The sequence below is a fragment of the Phaseolus vulgaris genome, chromosome 9 (assembly GCF_000499845.2).
Source record: "Phaseolus vulgaris cultivar G19833 chromosome 9, P. vulgaris v2.0, whole genome shotgun sequence".
In the NCBI taxonomy this organism is placed as follows: Eukaryota; Viridiplantae; Streptophyta; class Magnoliopsida; order Fabales; family Fabaceae; genus Phaseolus; species Phaseolus vulgaris.
Window position 1 is genome coordinate 15,784,907 of NC_023751.2, and position 16,790 is coordinate 15,801,696.

Genomic DNA, 16,790 nt, shown 5'->3' on the forward strand with positions numbered 1-16,790 from the left:
GGAGTCCACGATTTTCTTTCTTTACATTTCTGTCCCTCCAACACAAAACAGCGTTGTCAGGCACACACACGTTAAACGACGTGCAACGGATACATAAGGATACATAGTTGCCTTTGTGCACTAATTCTTTTTATTGCGTCCTGTTATAAATTTTCTCTCTCACTGTATATAACTAACTTATTTGATTTTATTTATTTTATACTGTACTGAAATTATATAAAAATAAGAATTTTCATTGCATAAAATATTTAAAATTCTTATAATTTAATTTTAATTTAAAAATGAATAATTATTTTTTTTAATCTACATTTTTTTTTCTATTATATTTTAATTTGTCTTTTTTAAATCGATTTTCTTATCGTGAATTATAAATTATAAGTTAAAAATATTATAATATTATAATAATAAAATAGGAAAATAATTTATATACAAAGAGAGTGTGTGTGTGATGTATATTCTAATCCAAAACAGCTTTTTTAAAAATAAAAAAGTTAAAAGAAGTTTTCATCTAACCCTTTCAACATAGTACAAATATATCCGCTGACTGAAGTAATTAGACTAATCAAATAATAGATCATGACCATGCATATGAAACTAAAAATTCGTTGAAATTTTCTAATTGGTCAAAATCTGTGTATACAGAATAATAGTTACTACTCAAAATGCAGAATGAATAGCCTAAAATTGGAGTTTTTTTAACAGTTTTTATTATTTTTTAAATTATTTTTTTTATAAGATGATTAAAGAAAAACTAATTTTATATTAAAATCATGGAACTGATAGTGGGATTTTGACCATGATGAGGTTATTCTTTTTGCTTTTTATCAAAATGGGGTCCGTTTTAAAAAAATTACAAATTTAGACAAGTCGTGCCAATTCGGCACGACTTCATATGCATAAATCATTCCAATTAGACACGACTCTGCCATGTCATACTTCTGTCATGTCATACTGAAGTCATGCCAACTTGGCACGACTTCTGTCATGTCATACTTTCATTTTTTTTTTAATTTTATTGTTTATATATTGGGTAGTAAGTTATGTAATATTACAAATTAATTTGATACATAATTTTTTAAGAGGGTTAGTTTTAAGGAACAAAAAATTGGTTAATCGTGTATGGATCATGTTTGGATAATCAGCTTATTCAAACTTTGAGCCATTAACTCCTGAGGACATTGCCGCCGGATATGGTTTCCCACCAGCCAAAAAGTATATTTTGATATTTAATGTCTCATGTATGCAATTTTTTATATATTTAATGACGCTGGACATGATCCATACACGATTATCCAAAAAAAAATTTCTTTAAAACTAACACTCTTATAAAGTTATGTATCAAATTAATTTTTAACATTACATAACTTACTACCCAATATATAAACAATAAAATTAAAAAAATATATATACGGCGTGGCAAAAGTCGTGCCAAGTTGGCACGACTTCAGTATGATATGGTAAAGTCGTGTCAAATTGGAACGATTTGTGCATATGAAGTCGTGCCGAATTGGCAGAACTTGCCTAAATTTGTAATTTTTTTTAAACAGACCCCATTTTGGTAAAAAAAAAAAAAAAACCCAATCATGATCAAGATCCCACAAATAGTTTGATTTTTTTTTCTAATTAGTAAATGTACTTAACTGAGAAATATTTAATTACCATGCATTATTTTTGTTTTTTTTAGTTCATCACTAAAATTACATATGAAATACTTAATCATGATAGTCAAATATGATTTGAATGCTTTATTCGATAATACATTGATACAATTTTTCGTATTATGATTCAAATTAATTAATAAAACTAATATATTTTTTTATTTAAATTTATATCACAATATTTTTTCTATTTTTAATTCATAAAGAATGCATAAATATATTTTTCATAATTTAAACACTAAAATCGATAACATAAAGTTACTACAATTTAAATTAATAAAATAACATGTATTCATATTCAAATGTTTTGGAGAAGATTTGCAGGGTCAGCCAAAAAAACAAGTATTATTTATTTCTCTTTATATCATAAGTTGATGTTTCATTACAGCAAGTATCGAAATATAAGCTGATTCACACTTCCTTCTTAGTCTTATAGTGAGGAATAAGAAATTAGACATAACAGAGCAAGTATAAAAAAATGAATTAGTTGCCATATTTCTTCTCTTCAAATTTATCTTCTGTTCCATTTTCTTTCATTTCCTCTGTGATTGCTTCTTCTTGCACCAGGGGAACTGTCCTTGTTGCTTCCACTAGCTGTTCCAAACTTGAGAGGCACAACTTGAGGAATGTACATATTTCCAGGGAAGTTCCTTTTCTCCTTTTGGATTTTTCGCAACTGTGGCAACCAGTAAGCAACATACTCACCTTCAGGGTCATATGTTTGTGCCTGAAAAAAATGTATGATAGCATCATATCAGTTCAAAATTTTCAGATCACTAGTTTCCCAGCCACTTTAGTTCAAAAGCATCTTCACATCTACAATATTGTTAAACACACACACACACACACACATATATATATATATATATATATATAAGGTAAGGATCACTCTCTTAAATCATGTTATTGTGAAACATTGAAACTTACTTGTTTTGGGATGCTGAAATACCGATCTTCTCTCGGATCATTCCCAACTCCTGAATAAGAACAGATGGAGTATGGGTTGAAATATTTGTTCTTTAAAAATTATGAACAGAACAGTAATATGGGCATGGCATGTTTTGAATTTGAGTAGGATTAATATACAGGAATACAAACAACCTAATCTCAAACTAGCAAAAGAATCTGAGTAGTTAGCATAGTTATCCAAATTTAGTAATTTACCTGATCCGTAAGTCCAGTTTCCATAATTAGAACATGGATCATAATCCAAAAGACATGTCTCAAACCATTCTGCTCCCATGCGCCAGTCTATGCCCATATCACGAACAAGAAAGGAACACACTATCTGTCAAGAAGGTAATCAAGTTTCATGTTTCAGTTCTAAAGGTGTTAGCGAAATCCAAAAGTCAGTATTGTATAAATTTCTAGAATTTATTATACTTCACAAACACAATAATAGACTCAGATTGATACCTGCCGTCCTCGATTAGACATAAACCCTGTAGTCGATAGTTCTTTCATGTTGGCATCTATGAGAGGATACCTACAGGTTTATGAAAACAAGGTGAGGAAGAGAGCAGATTTACTTTCAAGCAAGAGGCAGAAGATTATAAGACAACATTAGAGGGACAACTTTTAGGTGGAAATTTTGAGACAATAAACATAGTATCAAGCGACAGTAACTGTGTCAAAACAAACAAGAAAATTCAGCAACACTCTGAATCTAGTATAGAAATTGTACCCCGTACAACCATCTCTCCAGGATTCAAACAAACTCTTGTCTTGGCTCCAGTTGCGTTGAACTTTCCTAGGGCCACCTGAAAAAGAAAAACAGATTTTACCTAAGTAATCTGAACAAAGTTTTTTACAAAAAAGTGTTCTAGGAAGATGCATTATCTCACTTGCACATCATAATTGCTACCTAAGGATGAAACTCTGGTTCAAAACCAGAAGAATTTATAAACCATAACTCTTTAAACACGAGAGGCATCAAATACCTCAATCTGTCAATACCTAGATGGAAAAGCGAATTCCCATATTTCACTGACAAAAACCTAAAGTAATCCCTCCATATCAACTCGAACAAAACCCTGCAAAAGTAAAGATAGGTTCAAAAGAAGAAAACAGAATGAGAAGGGGGAAGAAGTCAAACTAGCCAATGAATTCAATAGAATAATAATTGAAAGGAAAAAAAAAAAAAAAACTGCTCTGATGGAGTTGAAGTAGCTTCCCAAAATCCAACTAATCATAAAAGTTATATTCTAGGGATAAATAAGAATCTGGCAGTACGAGAATGAAAACTATTTTGAAATATGAGATAGATATATTAGTAAGAAAGATGCAATGTTACCACTTACCAGTAGGTGGAACTATTTGCTAGTCTTTCGTTCTCATATCTCTTCACCTGTAAAGAACAGACTGAAGTTTGTCAACTCATACACTCTCATTTCTTAGCTGTTATACAATGCACAAAACAAAGATCATTGCGAGGTTTAACCTCTTCATATAGGAAACGAGGAGACAAACTTCCTGAGGCAAGCCATGGTGAGAATTTGGTAGAATAATCAGGCCCTAACATCCCATTCCTGGTCTCTTTATATACCTTCAGCAAATCCTACATAAGAACCATCTTAATAATGCATTAGATAACGAAACAATGGCTATGTTCCCAACGTCATATTTAAGGTCACTATTTACAGAATAGCCATATGCAGCAACAACAATGACATAATTACCTAAATTGTAAATTTGAGATAACCAACCTTCTTCCAGAAGTATTCATATACTCTGCTCAATCCCGCAGTTTCACCCCCCACAAACTTCATTCCCTTGATAACCTAAATCATGAGGATGAAAATAAAGGAAAGACAAAATTCGTTAAATTCGTTATCTCATCATTCTTGAAAGGTGTCCACAAATAGTTATAGAAAAACCTACATTCTGTGAGCAAAGTCCAAGCTGCTCTAATGAAGGAAGGCACCCCCAATCCTCAATTAAGGGAGGTGGTCCAAGAGATGGTGGTAGTTTGATGCATGGGCGTATGGTACATTTGGCTTCAATAATCTGCAAATTTAGAATCTCATTATTATGCATGAGTAGCAGTGAAAACAAACCTAGATTGAGAATATCTTGCCTTGCGAAATTGAGTATACATATCTGGCAAAGAAGAGGCATCAAAAGGGAGGTCATCAAGATGGTACATGGTGGTACCCCAAACTAATTGCAATTTAGTGATCTTGTTTGAAACTGTGACACCACTGGATTCTTCTGGTGATGTCACAGCTTGCTTAAGACCTCCCATGACTAACCTTTCAACATTCAGCTCCTCACTGCACGTTTCTTTCTGCGCATACACCTGACAACTTTATACTCATTAATGAGCCCTATAGCTTAAACCATGAAATTCCATCAATTAAATCATGCTTGAAATTCAAAAGACTTACTGTATGAGCTTGAAATGCTTTGGCAAGAGAAGGAAGAATCTCCTCAGGCTTCCCATGTTGTACAAGCAAATTAAGTCCCTTTTTCATCAAATTCTTCCTCAAGTCAACCAAGCATTCAAGGAGAAATTGCGCTCTCAATGCTGCACCAAAGTTACGTGAGTGATACCATGCTTTCTTATTTTCTTTCCAAGTAGAAATTTAATGAAAACAAATCATAAATCCATTAACAACAAAGCAAGAAGCAAACTTAGACGCAGTTCCTTAAGTGTTTCTGAGATTGTTTCTGGTGAGAATTGGAAATGTGAACTTATTTAAGCGAACCAACTAGGTGAATCTCTAATTTTGATTGAAAAGAAACACTAATTAAAATCACCTAAGAAGTTAGATTGAAAAAACAACACCAAAAACACACAAGATATTGCATTTGACTTTGTACTGAAAGAACTGCATCTAAATTTGGTGCAGATGAGTATGAAATAACTATACCGCCGGTTTTGGGAAAGCCGAAATGATAAGTAGTGGCAAAGAGTCTCGGGTCAACGCAGTAGACAGGTAACACGGTTTCAGAGGAAAGCCATGCTTTGTAGAGAGCCTCATTATCCAATACTCTGAGATCATTCCTGAACCACACAATGGCCGTTCCTTTGCCACTCCTTTTGGTGCTCCCCGTGTACCTTCCAAACGTGTTGTCTGATATGCGGTCCATGTCGTTAGCAGCTAACTCCGGCACCTCGTACGTTGATGAAGAAGAGGCCGAAGACGACACGGGTTCGGATTTCGAAAACGTGTTCATCGCCACAAACAACAGATTTCTTGTTCTTGTTGTTGAGTTTGTGAATGTTGAGGTTAATGAGGACTTGGAGGAATAGAGGGTGGTTCTGAGGGAAAGAAATGGAAGTGGGGTGCAGTGGAGAATGGCCATGTATAACGTTAGTTTCGCTTTTGCAGAGGATGGGAGTAATCAAGCAGTTGAAAGTTTGACACGTGGCGTCCCGGGTTTGGTGTGACGTGGCTAGTTGTTAGCCTATGGATCTACTGACTCCTACTCTTTTTTTTTTGGATGAAAAATATCTAAGCTTGGACTAAGGGTGGAAAGAGTGAAAAGGGGTAGGAATAGCAAATCCCTTTAATGGAGTTTCTTTCTACATCTCCATAATTCTTTCACTGATTCTCCTGCACCATTAGACCTGCATCCAATACACTAATGTAAAATGTCCATTTTGTTCTTAATGATTTAAATTTTTTTTCTTCTGGATATTTCGTAACTCAAATTACAAAGTTCCGGATATACAAATTTGAAACTAATATGTTACTTCATCATCCAGAAGTTTACCTAGACAACATAAATGACTTCTTGGATGTCAAGATCCATAAGCAAATATAAATGAGTTATGGATCTCAATTCTCAACACCATTTACAACATACCATTTCAAATATGAAAATCTGAAACTCATAAGTCTCTTCCGGATATTACCATCCAGAAACTTAAAAAAAATACAAAAATAACCTTCCATATTTTAAAATCTAAAATATATAAAACTCACTTTTGGATTTGTGCATTCATAAGAAAAATAAAATCAAAGAGAATGTTAAATTTTAAATTTTATGTTGGGTGCACGTGGAAGAAATTGCCTAATTCTTTTCCAAAACTACCATTCCAGTTTTGAACTATATAATTATCACTTTTTAATTTTACAATTCAAAATATTACGAATTATTAAATTTAAAAAATATTTTTTACGGTTTTAAATACTTTTAAAAATCTACAATTTAACATTTTATTTTTTTTAAATACATTTAAAATTCTATAATTTAAAATATAAAATTATATTTTGAATTATTTAAGATTTTAAAATTATATTTTAAATTATATAGTTCATAATATTTTCAAATCGAAAAAAACTTTCATAACTCTACAATTCAACAAAAAGGTATTTGAAAATTTAAAAAATATCTTACAACTGCTAGGATTCAAAAAGTATATTTTGTATTCCAAATATAAAATTTAAAAATATTTAAAAATTCAAAAAATTAATTCTACAATTTAAAATATAAAATTATTTTTCAAAAATATTTGTTAAATTTTCGAAAATACTACTTTTTGATAAAAAGGTATGAAGGTGTAAGATGAAATTAAATAAGAAAGACTAACCCAAACAAAAAGGAGGAACTTTCACCTTGTTTCTAGAAAATTCGCCAACGTTCCCTGTTATTACTTTTTTCATTTCAATTATTTATACCAGTGACAACTTTCTTGATCACGTATTTCTAATTATTGCATTAAATACGCAATGTTCGTTGATTTTTCATTGTAAAAGAAGTGCTACTGGGAAGATTCTGAAAAGCTTGATTTGGGTTGTGAATGTGGTGGTGAAGATGTCAGCGTACGACAGCGTTGTGGGTGGGAAATTGAAGCTGAAGGGAAAAGCATTGGATGTAAAAGCTTGTGGGATTAAAAAGATGATGAAACGAGACAAGAGATACCATAATTTCTCCCAAACTATTTCAGGTGAGCTTAATGTTCTTTCCCTTCTATTGCGCATTAGCTAAGAGTGGCTTTCTTTTGGGCTTGATAAACTCTGCGATTATCATTATTGGGCAAAAGAAATTATTTTGTTTTACCTCCAAAGGAAGTGTGTTAATCTACAACACTTGTGTCTGTTTCAAGAGTCTTAAATTATTTATAGATGTAGAGGAGTTGTATAAGTTGTTAGAAAACATTCAGGAAACAATTAGAGTTACAGGGGAGCTGAGAGATGCATGATGTGTGAGAAGCATCGTTGCAGTGTGGCTTCAAAATATTTACTTTTGCAAGTCACTTGATATTGCCATCTTATTTGATCAAAAGTTGATCTCAAAGGGCAAAGAAACATTGAAATATGGTCAAAATTTGAATCTGTGTCTAACACTTTTCCTTTAGGTTTATATTGGTTATGTTTCAATCTTTTTGCTTAGTTGATAAAAATCTGTGTGCATATATATTTTTTTGGGCTTCTTTGTGTGTGTGAAGTTTAGAAATTCTGTGACTCCTGATTTAGCAGTTGGGTTTAGAATTGGGTGTTCTTTTACCTCTGCGGCTGTACTGTATCATTTGACAAATTGTAATCGAGTTAGTACCCAATTCAATAATGATTCCACTAATTACTGTAATGATTAAACTGTAAAGAAATTCCTTAATCATTCATTTGTCTTTCAGCTTTCAGTCTCTTTTAAAAGACAAAATATTGTTATGAACAACTATTCAGTATTCACTGTTGGTCTATGCTCTCCTTAAAATAAGTGGTCTCATTGTATCAGTTTCAATCTTTCTGCTAGTTCCTTAGTGCATGCAACATGTTACATGTCTTAATATATGCGATCTATTTGATCATGTTCTGATTGTTGTGCCTCTTACATTAAGTTTTGAATTAAGGAATGCCTGATTCCTGCCAAGCTTGTTTGGATTTCTTTAAATTGTCATGCAGCAATTTTTTCCATGTATGTGAATTGATTTATGATGATAGATGGAGCAAATAGTATTTGGAAAGAGAAGGATTGAGCTGATTTCATGGTGATACTGAATTCGTCTATGCATGTTTAAGTATTTGCTCTCTTTTATAATTTATGTTGTTAATGGTACATATATTTATATTTAATTTTTCATTCAAGATATGTTAGGTAGAAACATGTCAATGGATCACCATGAAGACACCACAGATGGTGTATCATATAGTGATCATCTTACTCCAGCTGAAAGGCGATTTCTCCATCAGACACAGAAACTTGAGCTTCAAAGACTAGCAAAGATGGCGAGCAAGTCTCATCGAGATAGAATTCATGAGTTCAATCAATATTTGGCTAACCTCAGTGAGCATTATGATATTCCCAAAGTAGGGCCTGGTTAAGGAAACTCTGTGGTTTTAATCTTCATTCTGATAAATGTTTTGTACTGTTAAATTTGATTAACCTTTTCCAATTTAAGAAATTAAGAATGACCCTGTACATTAGTTTGAACCAACGTTTATTATTTGTAGTTTGAGGTTGAAAATATAGTTTGTTTCTATTTTGTGACAGTATTTTCATGGTGTGCTATCTAAATAGAAATTAACATAAAATATTAAATATTATGACAGCTATAACAGTAATTATCATGTATAAGCTAAAACATATAATATTTTATGTAAACGCTGATCCTAAACCTTCCTACAAAATCAATTTCCTTTTATATAAGAATTTTTTTATCCTAGCTTTAGATAAGGATCCAACTAAAAGAAGTATAATACATATATATTGTCTCCTTTTTAATATTTACTTAGTTGTCATTTTATTTTAAATAAATCACACTCTCTTTCCTTCAAATATTCGAATAATACATTTATCTATTTATCTTATTGTTACTAATTATTGTTACGATTTATATACATTATACTATTATACTACCGGTATGTCATCAAAAAGTTTGTCAATCACACCTATTAATTAGATAGAATTTATGAAAATGGAAAAAAATCACACCTATTAATTAGATAGAATTTATGAAAATGGAAAAAAGTGAATTTGTGAGGAATATCGAGAATATACCAGGATCTTTGGATTGGGATTGAGAGATAATAAAGTAGATTTACAATGATATATTTATTGAAATTTGTGAAATTTATTAAAATTTGTGATTGATGTAATAGTTTGAAAGAGATTTGAAAATTATTCTAAAAGTATAAATTGTAAGTTTACAAATTTTTTATTATTAAAAGTATTTTAATAATAAATTATGATATATGTTTTGTTCTAAGTTTAAATTAATTAAAATTTTCTAATATATAATATCTATAATTATTTATATTTTTTAATAAAAAATTAAAAATATAATAAAAAATAATTTTGTGTTAAATTGAAATAAATATATTAAAATTTATAAAAATAATGTTTATTATTATATAATTTGTTATTTTATATAACTATATTTTTTTTATATTATAATTTTATTTTATTATTTATAATTATATGTTATTAATAGTATAATTAGATATTTTTAAAATTGTTAAATAAATTTATGTATCTAATATTTAGTTTGTATATATAAAACATGTTTTGAAATTTTATATACAAACGTATTTTATCTAATAATTCTACATGTAATAAGTGTAATTTCTTTGTGTGAATAATCAAAAAATGCTTTCCCTCTCTTCTATCAATTCTCCTACTCTCACAAACAAAACAAGAACTCTCTCCTCTCTCATTAAATGTTCTATCTAATTTGTTCTCATTTTCTAAAATTCTTTTCGAGTTATACTAAAAAAAAACTGTTTTGAAATGTATTATATATATATATATATATATTATGTAAAGTTAATTTGGGAATTTCTGTTCCAACGTTTTCCACAAATTCTAATGAATATTTTTAGAAATACTTTTTATGAATCTAAGATAAAGTATATTATGGAAAAATTTTCAAAAAAAATCTTGAAATTTAAAAAAAGGGTAAAATGGTCTTTTTGAAATTTGTATGATAGTAAGTATTTTCTTATTAAAATTCTGTTAACGTCATATTAAAACTATCTCTTTACCAATTATTATTTATAATATTCATAATTTAAATAAATTGCATTGTATATTTTTAGCTATTTAAGTAAAATTCGTTGAGGAGACTATGGGTTGGTAGTTAGTTTTCTATATATATTAAAAATATATTTAATCAAGTTTTGGTGAATTAATTAATATATCTAAATGAATGAATTTTAAAAGTATTAATTTTCCAATTTAAAAAAATTATTATGTAATAATATTATTTATAGTTTAGTAAATAGTTGAGAAGGTGGAATGGTGTCTATAAATAAGCACAGGTGTTTAGCCCTCCGCGATTATGGACGGAAAGCATGGATGACCGGAGAAATATAACGGAAAAGAGAGGACAGAGATGTTATAAATACCCTTGAGAAGGTCATTTAGTATCAACCAGAATTGGCTTCTGCAACAATAAAGAATAAAGAAGAAGAGAAAAGAAAGAAGAGAAGAAAAAATGGGTTTCGGAAGCTCTTCTCTTCTCTCCATGGCTCTTCTTCTCGTCCTCTGCTCAACCATCCAAGCGATGGACGTGCTGAAGGTGCTCAGCGGACCCGAGTACGCGCTCTTCAGCAAAGCCCTAACAGAAGCCAATCTGGTTGACAAAATTAACTCCCTTAACGTCGTCACCGTCTTCCCCCTCTCCAACCCCGCCATGGGTAGCCTCGCCGGAAAGTCACCCGAAGCACTCAAGGCCACCCTCATGACGCACGTTCTTCCCGGCTACTACGACGAGAAGAAGCTTGTGGAATGCATAGGAAGCCAAACTTCAATCGAGACTCTCTACCAATCCTCCGGCCTTGCCCAGGGCAACCAGGGATTCATCAAAGTCCAGCTCATCAACGAAGGCGAGGTCGTCATAGGATCCGCCGCCCAAGCTCCCGGCACAGTCTACGATGCCGGCATGGTGCAGTTCATCGTCAAAGAACCCGAAGTGATTTCGGCTATTGAGCTCACCAAGCCCATTGTCGTACCTGGAATTGATAATTTGTACGACAACGTTAAGCTTCCTCTTGCCGCGTTGACCGATGCAATGTCTCCTTCGGCTTTGGCTCCCGCTCCCGCTCCCGCCAGCAGCGACGCTTCACGCCTCTGCATGGGGCTTCTCGCTGCAGCTTCCGCTTCCGCAGCTCTCATCCTTGTCCTCTAATAAACGACGACGTTTTGGGATTTTATTTTGCTAAACAGACAAAAAAAAAGCGTTGATGTTGTGTATCAACGATCACGAGATACAGTATCGATTTTTTGTTTTTGATTGACGAAATTAGTCTGTTAGCTCGTGTTCTGTGGAATTCCGATTCAATTCCAACAACATCATTCCTTATTTCTTCTCTTTATACTTCTGCTCCTGTGCTTCCTCTTTAAATTATCATTGCATTTCTTTACTAAATATTTTCGTTTATCTCAACAAGATTAACAACGGAAGGAACTTAAACCACTAAGAAGTTTTCATATTCTATAATTAAGAATCTATTTTTCAAAAATTAAATATATTTTGGATTCTACAACTTAAAATAATATTTCCATATTTAAAATTATATTTTAGATTATAAAATTTATTTATTTTTCTTTAAAATTAATACATTCCAAGTTGTATAAATTAATGCAGCTTAAAGAAATATAATTTTATACATAATCACGAAGGTTATAGGAAAAATTGGATGTGAGAGATTACCTAATTAGACTTCAATATTAAATCATGACAATGAGTTTAATAGTTGAATCAATGGAACAAATGAATTTGCATATATACCTTAACTAATTTAATTGAAAATGAGTACCACATGAATATAAATTAATTCAATTAATCATCTCAAGAGTGAATGTATTTTACTTTGTGTTAATTAGACGCAAATAGTTTATCCCTTAAGTTAAGTTAATTAATGATAACTACACAACCTAACATATTATCTTTATAAATTCTATATTATTCTTTCTTGTTGTTTTCACGTGTAAACTTATAACTAACTTAAATCCATTTTTTATTAATCTAGACTCAAAATTCAAAAAAAAAAAACTAATCTCGTAATCATCCATAGCCTTATTATCTGAAACTTAAGAAATTGATTAAAGTGAAATAATAAAAATAGTTAAATATGTTTTTCGTCCTAATACTTGTAAAATTGATTTTTGTTTCTAGTTCAAACTTTATATTAGATACTTATTATAATAAGAAAATTATTAAAATAACTCTTAACTATATTTTTACATGGCCAATGAATTTTCAGTTTCACCTAAGATGTTAAAATATTTCATGTGAACGTATGAGTGACATGAATGTTATAATATTATATAATATAGTCTATACTGAAAATTCGTTTGTTACGTTTAAAAAGGAAACTAGTAAAGATCAATTTCAATAGTTTTCTATTACAAGTATTCAAGAGGTCTAAAGTTTGGACTATTTTTTTATATTTATAAAAAAAATATGAATCACGTTAGGGATGGTCTAACCCTTGTACAAAACTAAATAGAAACGTACAACACTCCCCCAGAAGTTTACCACAAATATCCTATTTGAAGAACTAAAATACAAGTCAAGAAATTGAAATAAAGACACATCAACAACAACCTAAAACCTCATCTCAACCTTCTAAAGAACAAAAGGTCTAGAGTTTCAAAGTCTCTTGATCAAATACATCTAAAACATAAGATCAAACACCGATCAAAATAAGAAAAGCATACAGAGACGAATTTAGAAGTAACTCAAGATCATACCCTTAGTTGAACCAAGGAAAAAATTTCAGAGTGATCCCACTTTTAAAAATGTGTTTATTCCTATGTGTCTAAATCTCACAAACAATTGTAATGCAGACACTTTCTCATACATAATTGACATAAACAGGTACATTAACAAGTTAGAAATACTGGACAAAAATCAATTTCGTGTTACGATACATTGATGATGAACATATATTTATTCCCACTTAATAACTTTAATCATAGATTATTGGACTATAATAATAAATAAATTCATTGTTTTAATTAATATTCATATAATTGGGTTTATTTGGGCCTTAACTATTATTTTTGTTAATTTGTATTTTTAGAGTAAATGATCCGAAGGAAGTGTCTACCTTTGTGAATGAGCCAAATATGCAAAAGTCTAATTTGTTCCTTTGAATCAAAACAGAAAACAAATTCCGAGTAGAAAAAATAAAAGCTACAATATTTTCTCAAGATCCTTTGAGCAAAAAAGCCTATAAAAGGACACAAGTATCAAGGAGAAATGGGGGCTTCAGAGAGTTTTCTTAGTTTCTTTTCTTCCTTGTAATTCTTTTTCCTCCGCATAGAAAACTAAACTTTTTTTTGTTGATTCTTTTGAGTTACGAAGTTTTGATCAATAAAAGTTTTATTTTTCAATTCTTTATAACAATTGTTTTTATTGTCTAATCTCCTAGAAGGCTAATTTTTGTAAGAGGTTGTACTTGAACGCATGATTGAGAGTCTTCCTTATCTTAAACTCTGGTTTCTTAGTTAGTTCACATTTTTTTAATTAATTTATTGGACGCATGATTCAAGAGAGATGAGATAAACATTCCGATAGAGTATATGCATGAAATAAAGTGAGTACTGATTAAATTAGTAGAGAGACACATGTTTGTTTGAATGAATGTTTTGGTTTTAGTATTATAAATTGTGAAATTTGAAAAGTTTAGAACCACCATTGAAGTAATAAAGCCTGGCTATCGCAATCGAGCATTTACATTAATGGAAATCATATGTGGATAACCCAACAATATCACCTTCATTGACAGGGCCATATTTCATATATAAACTATTTTATATTTTGTATTAAGAAATTAATATTATATATAAAATATTAAAATTAATTTGGAAACAAAGATGAAAATAGAAACTTGTGAAAAAGATATGCAGTCTATATTTAAATATACTATAGTAAAAAACAACTTCTAAAATCAATGTTAGAAACTCCAAAAAAAAAAAAAATGTAAAATAATTATTCTTGTTTAAGCAGAAGTAGAAACATTAAGTTCTTACATATATGTATGATTATCCACACTTCAATTTGGAATAAGAAAAGTTATTAGTGAACTTTTGAGATAAAGAGTTTTTTTTTTTTGTCAATTGGAGTCGGTAGTAGAAAACAAATAAATATAAGAATAGATGGTTGAATTATATTTTAATATATTTTAAATTGTTTAAATATCGTTTGAATATGATTACTCAAATGATGGTTTTATATTATAATCAATCTATTATAGTATTTTTATCATCTATTTGTTTTTGATAAAATGTGATAGACGTAACTTTATAAATAAACAAATTTACTTGGTTTAAATTATTTTTCAGTCATTCTTTCTTTTAAATTAGCATAAACGATAATAACATGCAAAGTAAAAAATATTAAGAGAAAAGAAAAACTCTCAATATTTTTATACTAGTTTGTCTGTCATTGAAGACTACGTTTAGTTTCACTCAATAGATTGAGTTTTACTAAGCAAATTAATGTTGGAAAGTACAAATCAGTATTGTTTGGACTCGTACTCACTCTTGTAACTCCTTGAGTATTATTTTTTGGGCTCGTGACTACTTATAACTAACCCCTTAAGTATTGTTTTGCATCATAAAAACTCTAACCCATTGATTATTGTTTGAAATGTAAACACTCTTAGCTAAAATGAGTATTCTTTGAATGTAGTCACTCTTAGCTAAACACGAGTATTCTTTAGACTCAACCAGTTTTAGCTAAAATTGAGTATTCTTTTGACTAGTCATTCCTGACTAAAATTGAGGATTCTTTGAACAACAATCACTCTTGGCTAATCACTGAGTATTTTTTTGTAGGGATGACAATGCAGGGTGGGTCACGCTACCAAAAAGCACGGGGCAGACTCACTTATCTAGCCCACTGACCCTCTTAGGCTCGCCCCGCATAACCCACAACCCGCGCGGGACAAGGTGGGTTGACCCGCTGACCCATATAAATAAAAAAATAATTATTTTATTTTTTCTGCAAAAAAAAGTCATACCTCACTCATCCATTATTGGAATGTGACCTTTATTTTATTTTATTTTTAAAAAATTGAATTTAATGTACTAGAAAAAGAAATGTTTTATTTTAATCATATAAAGGAGATAATATTAAGAGCGACGGTGGATTTAGTTTTAAGTAAAATCTTATATTTAAATTTTTTTAATAAAAAATAATATAATGAAGATATTTCAATAAGATAGTTAAAAAATTAGTCATCTTCATTAAAATATTTTGTAGCAAAACTTTGATAAGATACTCTTATACATTTACATACATATAAAGGAAAAATAGATGCAAAAAAAACTTTAATTATTTTTAATCAAGCTTTCTAACAACCCTTATACTTGAATTCATATTTGTACCTTAATTGAATGAATTGAAACAGGGATACAATTTTATTTTTTCAACAACAAAAATATTTTTTTTTATAATTAATAAAATTTTAGTTTTTGAAAAAAAAATTCTTATGCGGGCTAGCCTGCAGTTCCGTGGGTTACCTTTTATACGAGACATGTTAGTGAAATGAGTCTGCACTCCTTATGTGGCATGGAGCGGGCTAACCCGCATTGTCACCCCTAATTTTTTGTCAAACAACAACTCTTGGATAAGATAAGTGATCCATAAGTCACATGGTTGTTGGCTAGAGAGTGATGTCGTCTTTAACGTATATAAGGTTATAATTTTTTTTCTAGTTTTCTAAGTGAACATAAATAGTGTTCTTCTATGAAGCTTTTAAGAGTGTGAAAATTTGAGTAGTGTTTTAGTACTTTGCAATGACTTCTCTCTCATTTCTTTATGATAAATGACTTCTAAACAAGTGTTGAGGAATATAACCATTGCAAATCCATTTATGGTCGTTGAGCAAGTCCAACTCACTTGAATGATATTCTTACGTATGATAAGCTTAACATGTGAAGGATGCATTAAATGCAATTCCTGAAGCATTAATTGCTCTTTTCTTCTTTACATAATATGACAATATATGGATATACTTGTCTCTTCTCAAACAAAGTGTCTTTGCTTGAGTTTATCTAAAGGGTCTAATTGTAATAAATATAGTCGTTTCAGAGTTGATAGTAGTAGTGTACTGTCCAGACCCGAAAGGTCAACCGAAAGATTTAACCAAAAGGTTGGACCAAAAGGCTGAATGAAAGGTAAAAATTAAGTAAATAATATCAAATTAACTAATGTAGCAAAGCCCACAAAAT

The 16,790-nt window shown here is 30.4% G+C and overlaps 3 protein-coding genes across 4 annotated transcripts; 2 read left to right on the plus strand and 1 right to left on the minus strand.

Annotated features, from left to right (window-relative positions):
• Positions 1-1,984: 1,984 nt before the first annotated feature.
• On the minus strand, positions 1,985-6,088 carry LOC137821988 (cryptochrome DASH, chloroplastic/mitochondrial). The gene is made up of 13 exons (XM_068626828.1): positions 5,531-6,088; positions 5,045-5,184; positions 4,735-4,956; positions 4,539-4,664; positions 4,364-4,438; positions 4,099-4,215; positions 3,959-4,005; positions 3,615-3,691; positions 3,343-3,418; positions 3,075-3,144; positions 2,823-2,946; positions 2,586-2,635; positions 1,985-2,385 (listed from the first exon to the last, which is right to left on the minus strand). The coding sequence occupies exons 1-13, from the start codon at positions 5,964-5,966 to the stop codon at positions 2,170-2,172; spliced, it is 1,776 nt and encodes a 591-aa protein (XP_068482929.1). The 5' UTR covers positions 5,967-6,088; the 3' UTR covers positions 1,985-2,169.
• Positions 6,089-7,209: 1,121 nt separating this feature from the next.
• Positions 7,210-9,100, plus strand: LOC137822932 (uncharacterized). Of its 2 annotated transcripts, none has more exons than XM_068627959.1 (2): positions 7,210-7,554; positions 8,703-9,100. In XM_068627959.1, exons 1-2 carry the CDS (start codon positions 7,422-7,424, stop codon positions 8,927-8,929), a joined length of 360 nt encoding a protein of 119 aa, XP_068484060.1. In that variant the 5' UTR covers positions 7,210-7,421; the 3' UTR covers positions 8,930-9,100. The 2 variants fall into 2 exon arrangements, with proteins under 2 accessions (XP_068484060.1, XP_068484058.1); XM_068627957.1 differs by having other exon boundaries at positions 7,211-7,554; positions 8,694-9,100.
• A 1,730-nt stretch (positions 9,101-10,830) lies between these two features.
• Positions 10,831-11,907, plus strand: LOC137822933 (fasciclin-like arabinogalactan protein 3). The gene has a single exon (XM_068627960.1). It carries the CDS (start codon positions 11,041-11,043, stop codon positions 11,731-11,733), a length of 693 nt encoding a protein of 230 aa, XP_068484061.1. The 5' UTR covers positions 10,831-11,040; the 3' UTR covers positions 11,734-11,907.
• The last annotated feature ends 4,883 nt before the right edge of the window (positions 11,908-16,790 follow it).

Excerpts from the sequence above, each read along its gene's own strand:
- LOC137822933 (XM_068627960.1), top strand. The coding sequence starts at position 11,041 with ATGGGTTTCGGAAGCTCTTCTCTTCTCTCCATGGCTCTTCTTCTCGTC.
- LOC137822932 (XM_068627957.1), top strand. The coding sequence starts at position 7,422 with ATGTCAGCGTACGACAGCGTTGTGGGTGGGAAATTGAAGCTGAAGGGA. Across the intron at positions 7,555-8,693 it reads TTTCTCCCAAACTATTTCAG|ATATGTTAGGTAGAAACATG; the intron begins GTGAGCTTAATG and ends TTTTCATTCAAG.
- LOC137821988 (XM_068626828.1), bottom strand. The coding sequence starts at position 5,966 with ATGGCCATTCTCCACTGCACCCCACTTCCATTTCTTTCCCTCAGAACC. Across the intron at positions 5,185-5,530 it reads CGGCTTTCCCAAAACCGGCG|CATTGAGAGCGCAATTTCTC; the intron begins GTATAGTTATTT and ends ACTTTGGTGCAG. Across the intron at positions 4,439-4,538 it reads TTGGACTTTGCTCACAGAAT|GTTATCAAGGGAATGAAGTT; the intron begins GTAGGTTTTTCT and ends CTCATGATTTAG.